This window comes from Nelumbo lutea, chromosome 1 (assembly GCF_056320005.1).
Source record: "Nelumbo lutea isolate HS-2025 chromosome 1, American lotus-T2T, whole genome shotgun sequence".
NCBI classification, from domain to species: domain Eukaryota; kingdom Viridiplantae; phylum Streptophyta; class Magnoliopsida; order Proteales; family Nelumbonaceae; genus Nelumbo; species Nelumbo lutea.
This window is the reverse complement of record NC_142684.1, coordinates 167,771,892-167,790,606: the sequence shown is the minus strand read 5'-3', so window position 1 is coordinate 167,790,606 and position 18,715 is coordinate 167,771,892. Positions and strand designations below refer to the sequence as shown.

At 41.4% G+C, this 18,715-nt stretch overlaps 1 protein-coding gene across 6 annotated transcripts in view; it reads left to right on the top strand.

Moving 5' to 3' along the window:
- The window catches only part of LOC148879028 (ion channel POLLUX-like protein, putative (DUF1012)), a 165,154-nt gene that overhangs the window by 130,989 nt on the left and 15,450 nt on the right, over window positions 1–18,715 (top strand). For all 6 annotated transcript variants that reach the window (XM_088960395.1, XM_088960396.1, XM_088960398.1 and 3 more), the window contains 2 exons: window positions 4,582–4,776; window positions 4,871–4,984. In XM_088960395.1, coding sequence (XP_088816521.1) covers window positions 4,582–4,776; window positions 4,871–4,984 — 309 coding nt within the window. The remainder of the gene's footprint in view (window positions 1–4,581; window positions 4,777–4,870; window positions 4,985–18,715) is intronic.

Genomic DNA, 18,715 nt, shown 5'->3' with positions numbered 1-18,715 from the left:
TCCCGTATTTTTTATGTTTGCAAGACATTCTATCGGCATGAACAATAGGATCAGTCTCTTCAGACCTATTTCATGAATTTCAAACGCACTTATGAGGAATTGAACGCCTTGTTACCTTTCAGTACTGATATCAAAGTTCAGCAGACTCAACGTGAACAGATGGCTATTATGAGTTTTTTGGCTGGCCTTAGTCCTCAATTTGATGGTGCTAAGTCACAGATTCTGTCTAATCCTGAGATTACCTCTTTAAAAGAGGTCTTTACTAGGGTCCTTCGTACAGATACTAGTTCCCATACCTCACCTGTACAACAACCTAGTGCACTTGTCAGTCAGAATAGTGGATCAACTGGCCGGTCTCGTTTTCAGAATAGTAGTAGAGGCGGCAGTAATAGTGGTTGGAATGCTGGAACTCAGGCCACAGGGGGAGTAGTTTGCTACTATTGTCATGAACCAGGTCACACTAAAAGGACTTGTCAGAAATTGCAAAAGAAAAACCAGAAGTCTTTTGGGTCTCAGTCAGCTCATGTTGTAACTACGAGTGATGCTCCTCATCCATCGTTAGATCAGACCATTACAATTTCTGCAGATGAGTATGCGAAATTTACCCAGTATCAAGAGTCATTAAAGAACTCCTCTCAGTCCATCACTGCCCTTGTTGAGTCGAATAAAACCAATACATGTCTTCTTTCTTCTTCCTCTCAGTGGGTCATTGATTCTGGTGCAACAGATCATATGACAGGCAATCCTAGTCTCTTTTCCACTTTCCAATCACACACTTTTCCTTCTTCAGTCACCTTAGCAGATGGTTCTAATTCTTTTGTCCTTGGTTCTGGCACTATCAATCCCACACCAACACTTTCTTTGTCATCCGTATTGAGTTTACCAAAATTTTCTTTTAATTTGGTACCTGTTAGCAAACTCACTCGTACTCTTAACTGTTGTATGTCATTCTTTCCTAATCATTGTCTGTTTCAGGATCTTATGACGAAAAGGATTATTGGTAAAGGACGAGAATCAGGAGGTCTGTACATTTTGGATACCCAGGAATCCCGGACCATTGCCTGTTCCAGTACTTTATCTCCTTTTGAAGCTCATTGTCGGTTGGGGCATCCATCTTTACCTTAGTTAAAGAAGTTATGTCCTCAGTTTCATGATGTATCTTCTTTAGATTGTGAGTCTTGTCAGTTTGCAAAACATCATCGTCTATCATTTGTTTCTCGAGTTAATGAAAGGGCTAGTCATGCTTTTGAGTTAGTACATTCAGATGTTTGGGGACCTTGTCCCATTATGTCTAAGACTGGATTTCGATATTTTGTTACCTTTGTGGATGATTTTTCTCGTATGACTTGGCTTTATTTAATGAAATCTCGTTCTGAGTTGCTTTCACATTTTAAAACCTTTTATGCTGAAATAAAAACCTAGTTTGATGTGTCTGTACAAACATTGCGAAGTAATAATGCCAAAGAATATTTCTCTGATTCCTTTCAGACTTACATGGCTTAGAATGGAATTCTCCATCAATCATCTTGTGTCGATACTCCATCTTAAAATGGAGTGGCTGAGAGAAAAAATAGACATCTTCTTGAAACTGCCAAGGCTCTTTTATTTCAAACACATGTTCCTAAACAGTTTTGGGCTGATGTTGTTTCTACAGCGTGTTTTTTGATTAATCGCATGCCCTCCACTGTTCTAAATGATCAAATTCCTTATAAGATTTTGTTTCCTAATAAATCTGTGTTTCCTGTTGAACCTCGTATCTTTGGATGTTCTTGTTTTGTTCGTGATGTTCGTCCGCAGGTTTCCAAATTGGACCCCAAATCATTAAAATGTGTCTTCCTGGGATACTCTCGTCTCCAAAAAGGGTATAGGTGTTTTTCTCCTCTCTTGAATTGGTATCTTGTGTTAGTTGATGTTACATTCCATGAACATCTTCCTTTCTTTACCGCTCCATCTACACTTACGTGTCCACAAGAGGATGATGATCTACTAGTGTATCATGTCACCGGTCCAGATGCTAGTGTTGCTCCAATACCCCCACCACCACTTTCTCAACCAAAACCACCTATTACTCAAGTCTATTCTTGACGACCTAATCCTCCTGTGACAAGTCCGGCACCGGTCTCATCTTCGTCATCGGATCCAATGCCCAGTGATATTGATCTACCTATTGCTCTTCGGAAAGGTAAACGCCAGTGTACTTATCCAATTTTCTCTTATGTTACCTATGATCGTTTGTTGCCTCTTGATTCTGTAGGGATTCCCAAATCTGTTCACCAGGCCTTATCCCATCCTGGGTGGCGTGATGCCATGCTTGAGGAAATGAATGCCTTGACTGAGAATGGTACTTGGGATCTGGTCGATTTACCTGCTGGTAAGAAAGCAGTTGGATGCAAGTGGGTCTTTGCAGTCAAATTTAATTCTAATGGATCAGTGGCTTGCCTAAAGGCTCGCCTGGTGGCCAAAGGTTATGCACAGACATATGGAGTGGACCATTCTGATACTTTCTCCCCTGTGGCAAAATTGACTTCAGATCGATTATTTATTTCTTTGGCAGCTACATATGATTGTCCACTTTACTAGCTTGATATTAAAAATGCTTTCCTACATGGAGTTCTTCAGGAGGAGGTTTATATGGAGCAACCACCTAGGTTTGTTGCTCAGGGGGAGTCTGGGAAAGTTTGTCGTCTTCGAAAATCGTTGTATGGACTAAAACAGAGTCCTCGAGCTTGGTTTGGAAAATTCAGTCAGGCAGTAGAGAGGTTTGGGACGAGGAAGAGCAAATCTGACCATACTGCTTTCTATAAGCAATCCACATTTGGCATCATTCTACTTGTTGTATATGTAGATGATATTGTTATCACTGGGAGTGACACGAAGGGAATCTCATCCTTGAAATCCTTCTTGCAGAGCCAGTTCAATACTAAAGATTTGGGGCACCTAAAATACTTCTTGGAGATTGAGGTGGCAAGGAGTAAAAGAGGCATTTTCCTGTCTCAGAGGAAGTATGTTTGGACCTGTTAACAGAAACCAGGAAACTAGGAGTCAAACCATGCAGTACTCCAATGCTTCCTAACCAACAATTCACAAAGGATGGAGATGCTTTTGATGATCCTGAATGATATAGAAGATTAGTTGGAAAGTTGAACTATCTCACAGTGACTCGTCCTGACATTGCTTATTCAGTTAGTATTGTAAGTCAATTTATGTCCTCTCCTACAGTGCATCATTGGGTAGCCTTAGAACAAATCTTGTGTTACTTGAAAGGAGCTCCTGGACGGGGGATACTGTATCGGAATCATGGTCATAGTAATATTGAATGTTTTTCTGATGCGGACTGGGCAAGTTCCAAGATTGATCGAAGGTCCACTACTGGCTATTGTGTTTTTGTTGGTGGTAATCTGGTTTCGTGGAAGAGTAAGAAGCAAAATGTGGTGTCGCGATCTAGTGCAGAATCTGAGTATAGAGCAATGGCACAAGCTTCGTGTGAGGTTATGTGGGTTTCTCAACTCTTAACTGAGGTCGGTCTTAAAGTCTCAGTTCCAGCGAAGCTATGGTGCGATAATCAAGCTGCGATTCATATTGCTTCGAATCCAGTTTTTCATGAACGAACTAAACATATTGAGATAGACTGTCATTTCGTTCATGAGAAAATTCACAAAACTTGATCTCTACAGCATATGTGAAGACTGGAGAGCAGTTAGGAGATATCTTTACAAAAGCTCTTAATGGAGCTCAGGTTTCTTATATTTGTTACGAGATTATAGGTTGTAATTATAGGCTGTAAATATGTAGTATTAGCCCAATTAGGAATAGCTTGATTATAGGAATTATTCTTTCTTTGATTTTCTTCCTATTTTAGTATCTACAAGGCTGTATGATTTTCTTCCTTTTTAGTATCTACAAGGCTGTATGATTTTCTTCATTTTTAGTATCTACAAGGCTGTATATATATGTACTATTTTCTCAATTGAAAGATATCAATTTCTTCCAATTCTTGTTCTATCACAAGAATTATTTCTCTGATACCAACTTGTGCACTAAATTAGATTAGAATGGAAGAAATAAGAGAAGGGAATAGAAAACAACACGATCTGGGAGGAAAAAACATTACTAGCATTCGCCCTTCTTTCAGTATCATGTTTTAGAGCTTTATACAGAATAACCAAAATACCCCTAGTTATTTAACCCCATACTTCGACATATTTTAATACATTCAATATGGGAATGTTTGCACCCCTAGCCTTTTAGAGCAATTTCTGATGCATGTTATGATTGACCAAGGGAAGAGAAATGCCAGCAGAAAGTACTTTATCCAATGCTTGTTTAATTGTTATCTATGTTCATAAAATTACATTTCAATTATCTGAAAGTATTTTGCCATTTTCTGCATGTTTAGCAATACTTTACAATTGTATGCTGAATGTTGGCTCAGTGGGTGATGCTGACATGTTCAAGTGGTTTAAGTTTTTCCAATGAACATATGTATTGCTATAAAATTGTTGAAAAATGTACTCAGAAGCAATGTAAAGGAGCTTGCTATTTTCACTTGCTTCCTGACATCGTTTTACTTTCTTTATGTAGGTTTTGTTCATTGCACCTATAGATAGGAAGAGAAAACCACAGGTTCTATTTTCAGATGCTAATAAAGAAGGAAGTCACACTTTACAAAGTCTAAGGGCTATAGAAAGCAATGGTGGATCTAATGAACATGCCTTGGAATTGAAAAAGGCGCGGCTTGAGAATATTGTGAGGCGTCCTCCAAAACCAGGTTCAAAGGTATGATTTTAATCAGGAATAATTGATTTTATGAAAGATGCTTCGAATGACTTGTTGATACAACAAGAATATGGGTTTTGCTATTGGTATGCAGGCATCAGATTGGACTCTAGGACCAAAGGAGTGCATACTTATGCTTGGTTGGCGCTCGAATGTTAACGAAATGATTCAGGAATATGATAATTATCTTGGACCTGGCAGTGTACTGGTATACTCTTATATCACTGGGCAGTCTTCTCATTTTCTTCTATTTCTTTGTGATGATCTAGCACCCTTAGTTATGCATTTTAGCTACGTGTCAGCCACTTGGTTCTATTTTATAATTAACAGATATCTGCCACTTGATTTTTTATAGCAGTAATTTAAAATTTTAACATTTTGAACCAAGAGAGAGCATGTGGAGCACAAAATTTAGTAGGAATACACGGATATTTAAGATTATATTTACAATCTGTTAAGAGTCTGTTAATATTTTAAGTTTAGTACCGCAGGGGTACTATTGTACTTTCTCCCTCTTTTTATTTTGTTTTATGTTGCCCTAGTATAAATACAAAAAAGCTGGCACTACCATCCAGACCTTTGGGCTCTCGGTCTCTTTTCTCTCCTCTCTCTTCTCTCTTCCCTCTTCCTTTCTTCTTCTCTTCTGTATAATATGGTATCAGAGCAGGACTATCAGATCTGAAAGGAGAGATTGAGCAAGCCTTTTTTCTGTCTTCTCTCTTTGCCAGATACTGTTTGCTTTACTGAAGATCCAGAATACAGCATCGGACTGAAGTACCTTCTCTCCCTTCCTCTTTTTTCTTTTTTTCTGATCGTGTACCAGGACAGAACCTGTAGTAGGTTCACTTGTTTGATGTGAGGTGATCAGCACCTCTTTCTTTCTTTTTTTGTGGGGTCGGTTGATCCGTGTGATGTACTGTAGGTCGGTGTATGCCGCAACAGCAGCCTTATGATGGGTTTGTAGGTCAGGAGATGACTTGTATGTGCTGCGACAGCAGCCCTCTGATTTATTGTAGGCCAGTGATGACCTGTTAGTGCCGTAACAGCAATTGATTTATTTCTTTGGTGATTGAAGAGATGATTTATTGTAGGACAGTGATGACCCATTAGTGTCGTGACAGCAATTGATTTATTTCCTGGTGCAAAGGATTTTTTTGTGCCTACTTTGAGTGTGGCCTGAAGCTGTTATCATGAGTGGTGAAGATTCTGCCACATCTGGTGTTTCCTCAATGCAGAATGGAATGAGTGGGGGTGTGGATTTATCCTTCCCTATGGCTGTCATACCCCTGGATGGCTTAAATTATTTAGAATGGTCGAAAAGGATAAGGTTATACATTACTGCAAGGGGAAAGATAGGATATATAAATGGGAGAATTAAAGAACCTAATTCTGGGAGTGTTGAGTATGACAGATAGAACCAGGAAAACAGCATGGTTATGCCATGGCCTTTAGTGTCTATGCAACCTTAGGTGAGAAGGAACTTTATGTGGGTTGAAACAGCTTATGAGATTTGGGAACAGGCAAAGTCAACCTATTCTGAACTGCGTCACTATGCAAGAATCTATCAATTACAAGCTGAATCATCCACTTGTAAACAGGGGAGAGGAGTCTTTCTGTGTACCATTCAGACTTGACCTCCATCTGGAAGGAGTTAGATCACTATCAGAGTGTGGACTGGAAGTGTGATGAAGATGCAAAAGTGTACAAGTCCCTTGTCACCCAACAGCGAGTATATGCATTTCTCCATGGCTTGAACCCTGTGTATGAATCCATCAGAGTCCAAATCCTAGGCAGCAATGATCTTCCATCTGTCCAGGAGGTATATGCATTAGTACAGTCAGAAGAAAGTAGAAGAAATTTGATGAATAGTTCTAGGGGGGATGCAGTTGTATTGGCAGTGAAAGGGAATGTTGCTACAGATGGGGGAAATCTCTTTAAGAAGGGGGACTTTCAAAAAAGAATGGATGACAAAGACAAACTATGGTGCACCCTTCGCCAAAAATCCCGACACACCTGTGATACATGTTGGGAACTTCATGGGAAGCCAAAGTGGGCTTAGGAATGAGTAAGAAGCAAGGTTCAGATCTGAATAAGAAGTCAGGACAGCAAGGTCCAAGAAAGCTCACTATAGCAAACATGCCTACTTAGGAGAACCATCCCCCTACTACTACTATGACTCAGACACACACCTCTGGTTCTAACCCTAGGGAGGATATTATTAATTCCTTTCATGACCATTTAGAACTCTATGGTAGGGCAATTCGTCAAATGGATGCACCTCCTCCCTCAACTTCATTTGTGTCTACATTAGGTAATTCTGCCACAACTTTCCATGTATAGTCTCATTACCTAACTCTCCTTGGATAATTGATTCTGGAGCGTTAAAACATATGACTGATAAGTCCACTTACTTTCTGACCTATCACCTCCTCTCTAGAAGAGACAAGGTGAGACTAGCTGATGGTTCATACTCTACCATAGCTGGTCAAGGAACCATTTCTCTCCCCTTTGGCCTCACCCTATCTAATGTTTTACATGTTCCAAAATTCCCTATTAACTTGTTCTCTGTTAGTAGTATAACTAATTATTTAAATTGTTCAGTGACCTTTTTCCCTTCTTATTGTGTGATCTAGGATTTGGCCTTGGGGAAGACGATTGGTAGAGGACGTATGGTGGAAGGGCTCTACATGTTGGAGAATAAAGCTGGTCTTGCAGTCACAGAGTCTAAGAGTCTGTCTAGTAAGAGCAAGGTCTATTTATGGCACAGTCATCTTGGTCATTTATCTTTTGAGTCCTTAAAAATGGTGTTTCCAGAGTTGTTTAAGTCAGTGTCAATGTCAGAGTTTACATGTCAAACTTGTCAATTGAGTAAGCATTGTAGAACTCATTTTTCTTCTAAGAATAATAAATCTGAATTTCCTTTCCATATTGTTCATTTTGATGCTTAGGGCCTTGTTGCTTTACCATCTGAGAGTGGCTACAAGTATTTTATTACCTTTATTGATGATTACTCTAGATACAAATTGGTGCATCCCATGCGAACTAGGGATGAAGTACCAAAAATTATCCAAGATTTCCACCAGTGTTTTAAAATGAAAGGCGCAGGCAAGGCGCAAGGGCCATTTTGCGCCTGAGGCAAAAGGTGCAGGCAAGGCACAAGGCGTAAGGTGAGGCACACGCCTTTTTGAGGCAAGGCGCACAATTATTTGAAAAATAAAAAATAAAGAAGAAGAAGAAGAAGAAGAAGAAGAACTGAAGGGGTAGAGCCCTTGTTTTTATGCATGTTTTGTATGAAGAACTAAAGAAGAAGAAGAGGCTGAAGAAGAAGAAAAATAGGGCGGAGCCCCTATCACAGGAAGAAGAAGAACAAAAAAAAAATACATAACATAACTAATAGGCTGATACTATAGCTTTGTGCCTTGGATGAACTTGAGCTTGAATGAGCTTCAGCTTCCTCTGGTTTGTCCTCTGGAGTGCTAACTTTTGGATGAAGGAAGTCTTTCCTCCAAAATTTCTTTTTTTTTTCTTTTGGTTGTTTTAGCAAAGACCCTGTCGATTCAGCTTCCTTTTTTTCCTAAGTTTCCTATTTTGTGGTTTTTTTTAGTATAATTCCGAATCTTGTTTTGTGTTGAATCGTGTAAACATCATTCAGGCACTCGCTTGGGCCACTTGTCGCCTGGCCTGAGGCGCACGCCTGTTCAAGGTTTGTGCACCTTAGCCTTGGTGAGGCGCCCAACCTGGAAAGCGCCTCACCTCTACGCCTAGGCGTGCCTCAGGTGCACCCTTTAAAACAGTGATTTCCACTTAATGAACTTCGCCCAATTTCAAACTGAAATCCAAGTTCTTAAATCCAATGATGCCAAAGAATATTTTCATAATGATCTCACGGAGCTCTTTACTTCGCGTGGATCACTTCACCGTAGCTCATGTGCCCAAACACAACAACAAAATGGTGTTGCTGAAAGAAAGAACCGACACCTTCTTGAAGTGGCTCAGGGGTTACTAATTCATATGAATGTCCCAAAATGCTTTTGGCTTGAGGTTGTCCTTTGTGCTACTTATCTCATTAATCATATGTCCTCTCGCTGGTTGGAGTGCAAAGCCATACATCAGCTTCTTTTTCCTAAGTCTTCTTTCTATTCCTCCTCGTATGTTTAGTTGTCGTTGTTTTCTTCAAAATTTGTCACCCACCCATGGAAAATTAGATCCTCATACTATTCCTTGCATCTTCTTGGGGTACTCCACCACTCAAAAGGGATATCGGTGCTTTGGTCTTGTCTCTCAGAAGTATTATGTTTCTATTGGATGTTTCTTTCTTTAAGAGTGAGCCTTTCTTCCCTGTTTCTCCTCAGGGGGAGTGTAGGAATGAGAAAAAACCAGTTCAGCTCCATCCTCTTCCTGATCCTCCTCCCTTTTGTGTACTAAGCACCTTGGTTCCCATTGACGTTCCTAACCCTATTGCTATTGATACCTCTATTGCTGATGACCTTGACCTTCCTATCACTCACAGGAAGGGTGTTAGGTCTTGCAGCACTAAACATCCCAATTCCCATTTTGTTTCCTATTAGAACTCTTGACAGTGTAGCCGGCCAGAGATAAGTGGAAGAGGAGAGAAGAGAAGAGAAGAGAAGAGAGGAGAGAAGAGAGAAGGTTTGCAATGTAACAGTTCTGGCGGCGCCAGTGTTTATTTTACTATATATAGGGCGACAGAAATAACAAGGGAAAATACCCTTGTGCCCTTGAGTACAATAACAGACATAACAGAAATAAAAAATGAAATAAAAAAACACTGTAATTAGCCAAACAGGCCCTAACAACTGCAACTAAGTTATTTTAACATTATTCCAACACTCCCCCTCAAGTTGGAGCATAGATGTCAACCATGCCCAACTTGTCACACAAATCTTTGTGCCGCACATGATGAAGACCTTTGGTGAAGATATCTGCAAGTTGCTCTTCCGAGCTGACATATGGTGTGCACATTTCTCCACTTTCAAGTTTCTCTCTGATAAAATGCTTGTCCACTTCAATGTGTTTCGTCCTATCATGCAGAACTGGATTAGCAGCAATATTGATGGCAGCTTTATTGTCACAGTAGAGTGACGTAGGATTGCTTACTGTGAAACCTAGTTCACCTAACAGATTTCTTATCCACATGATTTCCGCAACCCCATGAGCCATCGCTCTATACTCTGCTTCAGCATTGGATCTAGCCACCACACTTTGTTTTTTGTTTCTCCATGTGACAAGGTTTCCTCCTACAAAGGCACAATAACCACTGGTAGACTTTTGGTCATTGATTGCTCTTGCCCAATCTGCATCAGTATATACTTCTACTTTTAAGTGACAGTGTTTCTGGAACAACAAACCAGCTCCAGGAAACTTCTTGAGATATCTCAAGATCCTCTCTGCAGCCTCAAAGTGAGTTGTCATCGGGCTGTGCATGAATTGACTAAGGACATCCACCGCATAGGCAATATCAGGCCTGGTCATAAACAAATATAGAAGTCTCCCCACAAGTCTCTGGAACATCTTTACATCTTTTAAAAACTCTCCCTGACTGTCTCCCAGATGGTGATTAGGTTCAATAGGTGAATCAGATGGTTTTACCCCCAACTTGCCTGTATCTTCTAGTAGATCTAGTACATACTTCCGTTGGGAAATAAAGATGCCCTTGTGAGAGCGAGCAACTTCAATTCCAAGAAAATATCGTAAGGGGCCTAGATCCTTCACCTCAAATTTAGTGGCTAAGAATTTTTTTTTGTCTCTGGATTTCAGCCTCCCAATCTCCTATGATCACTATGTCATCCACATACACAATAAGAGCTGCAATTTTACCTTCACCTCTTTTTACAAACAGGGTATGATCTGACTGGCATTGTTTGAATCCCATTTGTTGGACTACTAAATGGAACTTACTAAACCAAGTCCGAGGTGATTGTTTCAACCCATATAGGGACTTTTTCAACCTGCACACCTTTTGTTCACGGAACCCTGGGGGTTGGGTCATGTACACCTCCTCTTCCAAGTCACCATTCAAGAAGGCATTCTTGATGTCCAATTGGTGGAGATCCCAGTCAAGGTTTGCTGCCAAGGAAAGGAGAATCCGGATGGAGTTCATCTTCGCTACTGGAGGAAAAGTCTCTTCATAGTCCACTCCATATACCTGTGTGAAGCCTCTTGCTACCAGTCTAGCCTTGTACCTTTCAACAGTTCCATCAGCTTTGTGTTCCACTGTGAACACCCACTTGAACCCCACTGGTTCCTTCCCCTCAGGAAGATCTACCAACTCCCACGTGCCATTTTTGTGTAAGGCATCAATTTCTTCCTGCATTGCATCTGTCCATTCAGGTTTTGACAAAGCTTCTACCACGGTCTTAGGGATGGGAACACTATCCACAGAGGAGAGAAAGGCACGGTACGAAGGTGAAACATGCTCATAGGACACAAAGTTAGAGATAGGATGATTAGTGGTACAGGATCTAACGCCTTTTCTCTTAGCAATAGGAATATTAAGATCATTGGGGACAGGTGAATCAACATTTAAAGGAGCAATGGGAGCAAGTGTACCTGGCTGATGAGACGGATCTGCCTCGGGTGAATCCGATGATGTTGGTTGCATAGTGTCCGGCTCCACGGCTCTTGAACTCTGCTGGCTCTTTTGGCGACGATGAAAAACCCGGAACGGAGGAGGATCGGGTAAAGGAGGTAGTTGAATCTGAGTCGTCGCCTGTTTCTCCTCAACCCTACTCTCCCCCTTAGGAGAAACTGAGAAGAATGGTTGACTCTCAAAGAATGAGACATCAATGGAAACATAGTACTTGCGGGTAATGGGATCATAGCAACGATACCCCTTTTGAGATGAAGGGTAACCAAGAAAAACACAAGGAATAGCCCGAGGGTCAAGTTTACCACGAGTAGGTGATAGGTTGTGGATAAAACAACGACACCCAAAAACACGCATCAGAATGGTGGACAGCGGGGCTGTAGAGAACAAGAGCTGATGTGGGGCCTTATACTCTAGTAGCCGAGAGGGCATGCGATTGATGATATATGTCGCACACAATACTGCATCCATCCAGAACTGTTTTGGCACATTCATATGAATCAGCAAGCCACGAGCAACTTCGAGAAGGTGACGATTTTTTCGTTCAGCCACACCATTTTGTTGGGGTGTCCTGGCACAAGAGCTTCGCTGAAGTGACCCACTCGAAGCAAAGAACTTCGTGAGATCACTATGGAAATATTCCTTTGCATTGTCCGACTGGAAAATATGAATTTCCGTTTGGAACTGAGTGAACACCATGCATTGAAAATCTTTCACAATTTGTGGCACTTCATCTCGAGATCTTATAGGGTAAACCCAAGTGTATCGAGAATAATCATCAATCAAAGTAACAAAATACTTATAGCCAGCCGCAGTAGGTAGAGTAACAGGGCCCCAAACATCAGAATAAACAATATGAAATGGAAATTCAGATCTTTTATTTCCTAACGGTAAAGAACTTCTACAATGCTTACTCAACTGACAAGTTTGACACTGTAACTGACTCACTGACAAGGACTCAAACAACTTTGGGAACATAACTTTTAATGACTCAAAAGAAAGATGACCAAAACGACTATGCCATAAATAGGCCTGACTCTCACTCGACGAACTTGTGGACTCAGTCGCCACTAGACCAGCATTATTCTCCAACACGTAGAGACCATCCACCATGCTTCCTCTACCAATCGTCTTCCCCGAGGTCAAATCCTGAAACACACATGAAGACGGAAAAAAGGTGACTGAGCAGTTCAAAGAGTGAGTATAGGAGGACTCAGGTGGGGACAGAGCTGGTTGCATGTGAAATGCACTGACCTTGCCACAAAGTGCCTGTGTATGTGCAGGTTTGATCCTGTGTCTCCATGGTTGAAGGGATGCTGAGCAACCATCTCAACTATGTAGTCAGGACAAGGCTTTGTCGAGTTGAGTCAAGTATACATACACATAAATGCATATGCTTTCCTTTTTTAGTCAATTAGGGAAACTTACTAGACAAACCCCTATTAATGCCATGTGAGGGAATCCTATTGGCAACATAGATCATCTATTAAGAAGGTGTTTGGTATCATGGTGTTGTGGAGCTGTTTCACCACCACATAAGTGCCACATAGGCGTCTTGACTCTACCAAACCAAAATTCTGTTTGGTTGGTTTGATTCAAATACTACCATTTGTAATGTTCTTTATCATGGTTATGTGAGAACGACTTTTGGAGGAAACACTATTTGGACATTTCCTGCTCCAAGGGGGCATTTCCACATAGGGTATATCCTATGTGGTACCTACTGGCACTTGTATGTTATAATTTATAGACAACAATAAATAATTGTACATTGTAGGTCGTGCCAAAACACTCCACTACCAATTTCCAATGCTTAATGTTAGAATACACTAATCAGGGGTATTTTGGTCATTTGGGTTTATCTATTTGAGAGTGAAAGGTCTATTTTATTTAAGCTTAAGTTATGTGTCCCATCACTTATGAGGGACAATATGGTCTTTCTTGTAACTATACTATTTGAGATAAATATAAGTGGGTCGGCTAGAGGTGGAATGATTTTTCCTGATCTGGCTGAACCCTTCTTCTCCTCCTCTTCTTCTTCTTTCTCTTCTTCTTCTCTTCTTCTTCTTTCTCTTCATCTTCTCTACTTTAACCTAGAATCGTATAGGGATTTACATGGTATCAGAGCATTAAAACCTAGTTCTCTTTTCATTTTTTTTTCTTTTTCCTTACTGCTTGTCTTCTTCCTGGATTCACCACAAACCATTTCAGCCTTCTTCATTTTTCTGCTAGCCTGAGTGGAAACTCGACAAGGGGCTAAAGAGAGTAGTCATTTTTTTTGTTTTGGAGGTGAGTATGCCTCCAGTTACTGTGGTGGTGGTTGTTGAGGTTGTGCACTAGATGCCCTCTATTCTGTGATATGAAGAGGGCTGTTTGTGGACAGGTATGAACAGTTCTGGTTTTTGCCCAAATAGCGGACTGTAAATGCTGTGTTTTGGTTCAAAATATTTTTTGTGGAGGTTTGGAGTGACTAGTATGCATATCAGCCTTGTTCTCCTCTGTTTTTACCTCATATGTGTGCTGAAAGTAGGGTGTTTCGACTGCTGAAGTTCACGACAGCAGTGGTGTAGTGGTAGTTGTACTGTGTTGAATGGTGTGTGAATAGTTCTGCAGTGTGCAGTACAGGTGTTTGATTTAATGACTGAGTGACTTCAGCCCTTGTATTTGGTGTGTGAAAGGTTCTGCAGTGTGCATAATAGGTGTTTGATTTAATGACTGAGTGATTTCAGCTTTTGTATTTGATGTGCAATGTGTATTTGAAGAGGTTGGTGGTGCTGAAAGTGGGATAAGCCTTGTGGAAGTGCGTAAGTTGTGCTGAATATTTGAAGGTTAATTAGTTAAGATGGCATCGATTGGAGATGGGAATGACAATAAAACAGGCGTTATGATTTCTCCAGATTACCTAAATGTTCAAATGACATCTATTAAGTTGAATGGTGAGTGTTTTGGAGCAGCTACAGTAGTCCGAACCAGTGAAGAAGGAAGAAGAAGATGAGGAAGAAGACAAGAGAAAGAGAGAACAGGAGGGTTTAGTCGAACTGATTAGTATTCCCATTCAGTCGACCCCCTTGTGTTTATTAGGTTCTAATTACACTTACAAAGACTAAACTGCCCTCACTTAAGTGTGGGGCAGAGTACTCTAATAAAACAGCTACATAAGCAAAGTACTTAACTGACATAAGATTACTAAATTACCCTTATTCGGCTCACTCTAACACTCCCCCTCAAGCTGGAGAATATATGTCATATAATCCCAGCTTGTTACATGGATGATTCACTTTCCCTGAGTTTAGAGCTTTTGTAAACAAATCTGCCCATTGATCATTCGAGCCCACATGTTCTGTGTTTATCTCTCCAGCAAGGACCTTCTCCCTCACAAAGTGGCAATCAACCTCTATGTGCTTTGTTCTCTCATGAAATACAGGATTGGATGAGATATGGAGTGCAGCTTGGTTGTCACAATACAGTCTCATAGGTTTATCCATGTGAAACCCAATTTCTTGTAGAAGATTCCTCAACCACACTAACTCACAGGTAGTATGTGCCATGGCCCTATACTCAGCTTCAGCACTACTTCTGGCCACAACCGTCTTCTTTTTACTCTTCCACGTCACAAGATTTCCTCCAAGAAATGTGCAATAGCCCGTAGTAGATCTTCTATCATTCACTGAGCCTGCCCAGTCTGCATCTGTATACCCCACTACTTCAAGTTTTCCTCCTAGTTTATACAATAGTCCACGGCCTGGAGCTCCTTTCAGATACCTCACAATTCTAAGAATTGCATCCCAGTGAGGTATACGAGGGTCCTGCATGAATTGGCTCACCACACTGACTGCAAAGGATATGTCGGGTCTCGTGATAGTTAGATAGTTCAGCTTCCCCACTAGTCGTCTATACCTTCTAGGATCTTCAAATACTTCTCCTGTATCACTGCTCAACTTAACATTTGGTTCCATAGGGGTCTCAGCCGGTTTTGCACCTAACAGTCCTGTTTCTTCCAATAGATCAAGAACATATTTTCTTTGGCACAGATTTACACCTTGTTTTGACCTGGCAACCTCTATTCCCAAGAAATATTTCAATGTTCCAAGATCTTTTGTTTGGAAATGGTTTTGCAAAAATACCTTTAATTTGCCAATCCCCAATTTATCACTGCCAGTAATGACAATATCATCCACATAGACCACTAATAGAATCTTCCCAACTTCTGAGTCATAGCTGAACACTGAGTGATATACCTGGCACTGCTTCATTCCAAAACTCTTCACCACTTCACTGAACTTCCCAAACCAAGCACGCGGCGATTGTTTCAACCCATAAATTGCCTTTTTCAATCTGCATACCTTACCATCCTCCCCCTGAGCAACAAACCCAGGTGGTTGCTCCATATATACCTCCTCCACAAGATCACCATGGAGAAAGGCATTCTTGATATCAAGCTGAAACAGAGGCCAATCATACATAACTGCCAGGGAAATTAGTACACGAACAGAACCAATCTTAGCCACCGGAGAGAATGTCTCCATGTAGTCTACTCCATACAACTGGGAGTAACCTTTAGCAACAAGTCTGGCCTTCAGACGCTCTACACTACCATCTGGCAAGTATTTCACAGTATACACCCATTTACATCCCACAGCATGCTTACCAGGTGGGAGAGTAGTAAGTTCCCACGTTTGAGTATGTTGAAGAGCAGAAAGTTCCTCCTCCATTGCTTGCCGCCAATCAGGTGAACTGAGAGCTTCTTGGACATTGTTAGGTATGGAAATAGAGGATAAAAGGGAAACAAACTGGCGATGTGATGTAGAAAGACGAGATAATGAAACGAAATTGGAAATGGGATGGAGGGTAGAACTGCGTTTACCTTTCCGTAAGGCAATGGGTAGATCAAGGTTTGAGGGTTCAACAATAGGAGCCATGAGAGGATCCGCAGATGAGGTAGAAGCTGGAGGAGGGGCCGGTGCCGTTCGACGTGTATACACTTGCCGGATTGGTGGACGTTCGGTGGTGATCTGCATGGGATGAGGTGATGAGTCTACTCCAACAACAACATCTGGAACTGGATCACTGACAGGGAGAGGAAGAGGAAGTGCGGGTGGAGACGAGGGTGCTTCAGGACTTGAGAAGAAGGGGACTGACTCAAAAAAGGTGACATCAGGACAAACATAGCACTTCCGGGTAATGGGATTATAACACTTGTACCCTTTCTGAGTCCGTGAGTAGCCAAGGAAGACACATTTAATTGAGCGTGCATCTAGCTTGTCTATTCCAGGCTCAGATTGTGGACAAAGCACACACAACCAAAGACACGAGGAATTAATGGGAATGGAGATAAAGTGGGAAACAAGATAGAGAAGGGGGACCGACCATGAAGAATGAAGGAGGGCATCCGATTAATGAGAAAACATGCAGTGAGTACAGCATCACTCCAAAAACGCTTAGGAACATTCATGTGGTGAAGAATAGACCGAACAGTTTCAAGAAGCTGACGGTTCTTCCGTTCAGCTACCCCATTTTGTTGAGGGGTGTATGCACATGATGTCTGATGAATAATGCCATGCTGTTCTAAATACTGTTGAAATGAAGTAAGAAAGTATTCACGACCATTATCTGAACGGAGAATTTTGATTGGAACACCAAATTGTGTGCGTATTTCAGCATGGAATTTTTGAAAAATAGAAAACAATTCACTTCTTTCTTTCATTAAGTAAATCCATGTCATTCTTGAACAATCATCAATAAAGGAGACAAAATACTTGTACCCATTATAAGACTCTATTTTGATTGGACCCCAAACATCTGAATGAACCAAAGAAAAAGGACTCAACATACGACTCTCAACTCTTGGACTGAAGGACACACGACGATGTTTCCCAAACTGACATGACTCACATTGCAAAACTGACAAATGACTCAATGACGGGACCAAAATCTTGAGAGCCTTGAGAGATGGATGTCCCAGTCGGCAATGCCATTGTAGAGGAGTAAGCGAAGTCTGAAGAGCAATTGAAGATCCACCACCGTCAAGATAGTACAGTCCACCAGCTTCATGCCCCCCACCAATCTTCTTCCCCGTCTTGAGATCCTGAAAAACACAGGTGGAAGGAAAGAAGGTAACGGAACAGTTAAGAGCTTTGGTTATTTTACTAACAGACATAAGATTGAATGGAAACTTAGGGACATATAAAACAGATGATAAGGGCACAGGAGCCATGTCAATATTACCAACACCACATATAGGAGATGAGGACCCATTGGCAAGTGTAACAGTTTGTGATGTGGAGGTTTCAGAGAGAGAAGAGAACACACCTGGAGTCCCGGTCATATGATCTGAGGCTCCAGAGTCAATAATCCAGGGAGAGGTTTTAGATGACATGCAAGCAATACCTGATTGGGCAAGTGTGGCAGTGGTATGCTGTGAAGTAGTTTGAAGGAACCGTTCATACTCATCACGCGGTACGCTCACCATTTCCCTCCCAGAGGTAGATGTAGATGTGGGATGAGTTCGGTCTGCCGGTTTACTGTCACTGATATCAACCTCACCCGCTAGAGCATGATTAGCCCATTTAGAGGGAGGGCCATGTAGATCATAACAGAAATTCACTGTGTGTCCCTCTCTACCACAATGAGTGCATTTCCTTGTAGAGTTATTCTTCCCTCTGCCACGACCTCCCCCTGAGTCACGACCACCCCGACTAATCATGGAACTGCCACGGCCTCCTCGGGGAGCATGACCTCCCCCTCTTGTACTATATCCAACCCCTCGAGCTGTCACAAGTGCTGATCTATCAGACTGTGTGGAGTTCTCTGTCTGTCCCAAAGAGATTCTACGAAGCCTTGAGAATACTTCCTCAAGTGTAGGAAGAGTAGAGCCCCCCAATATTTGGGCTCTAACTGGTTCATATTCCGACTTCAGCCCCACTAAAAATCTTGTAACATCTAGTTGCTCCCTTTGCTGTTGCTGAACTTTAATATCTGGAGTAAGGGGGTGATAGACATTGAGTTCATTCCTTATATTCTTCATGTTGGCATAGTACTCTTCTAGTGTTTTGGTTCCTTGTTGTAAATCAAAATACTCCTGATAAAGCTGATACACTCTTGTTGTGTTATCTTGTCCAGAATATAGCTTCTTAGCATGCTCCCATATATCCTTAGCCGTATCAAGAAACATGAAGTTGGCACTAATTTTAGGTTCCATACTATTCCACAGCCAAGTCATGATTTGAGCATCTTCTTGCTCCCAATCATCAAACCCTGGAGAGTCCTCTGATGGCTTTTCATCTCTTACATGCTTTACTTTCTTCTTTGCCTTGAGAAACACTTCCACTGATT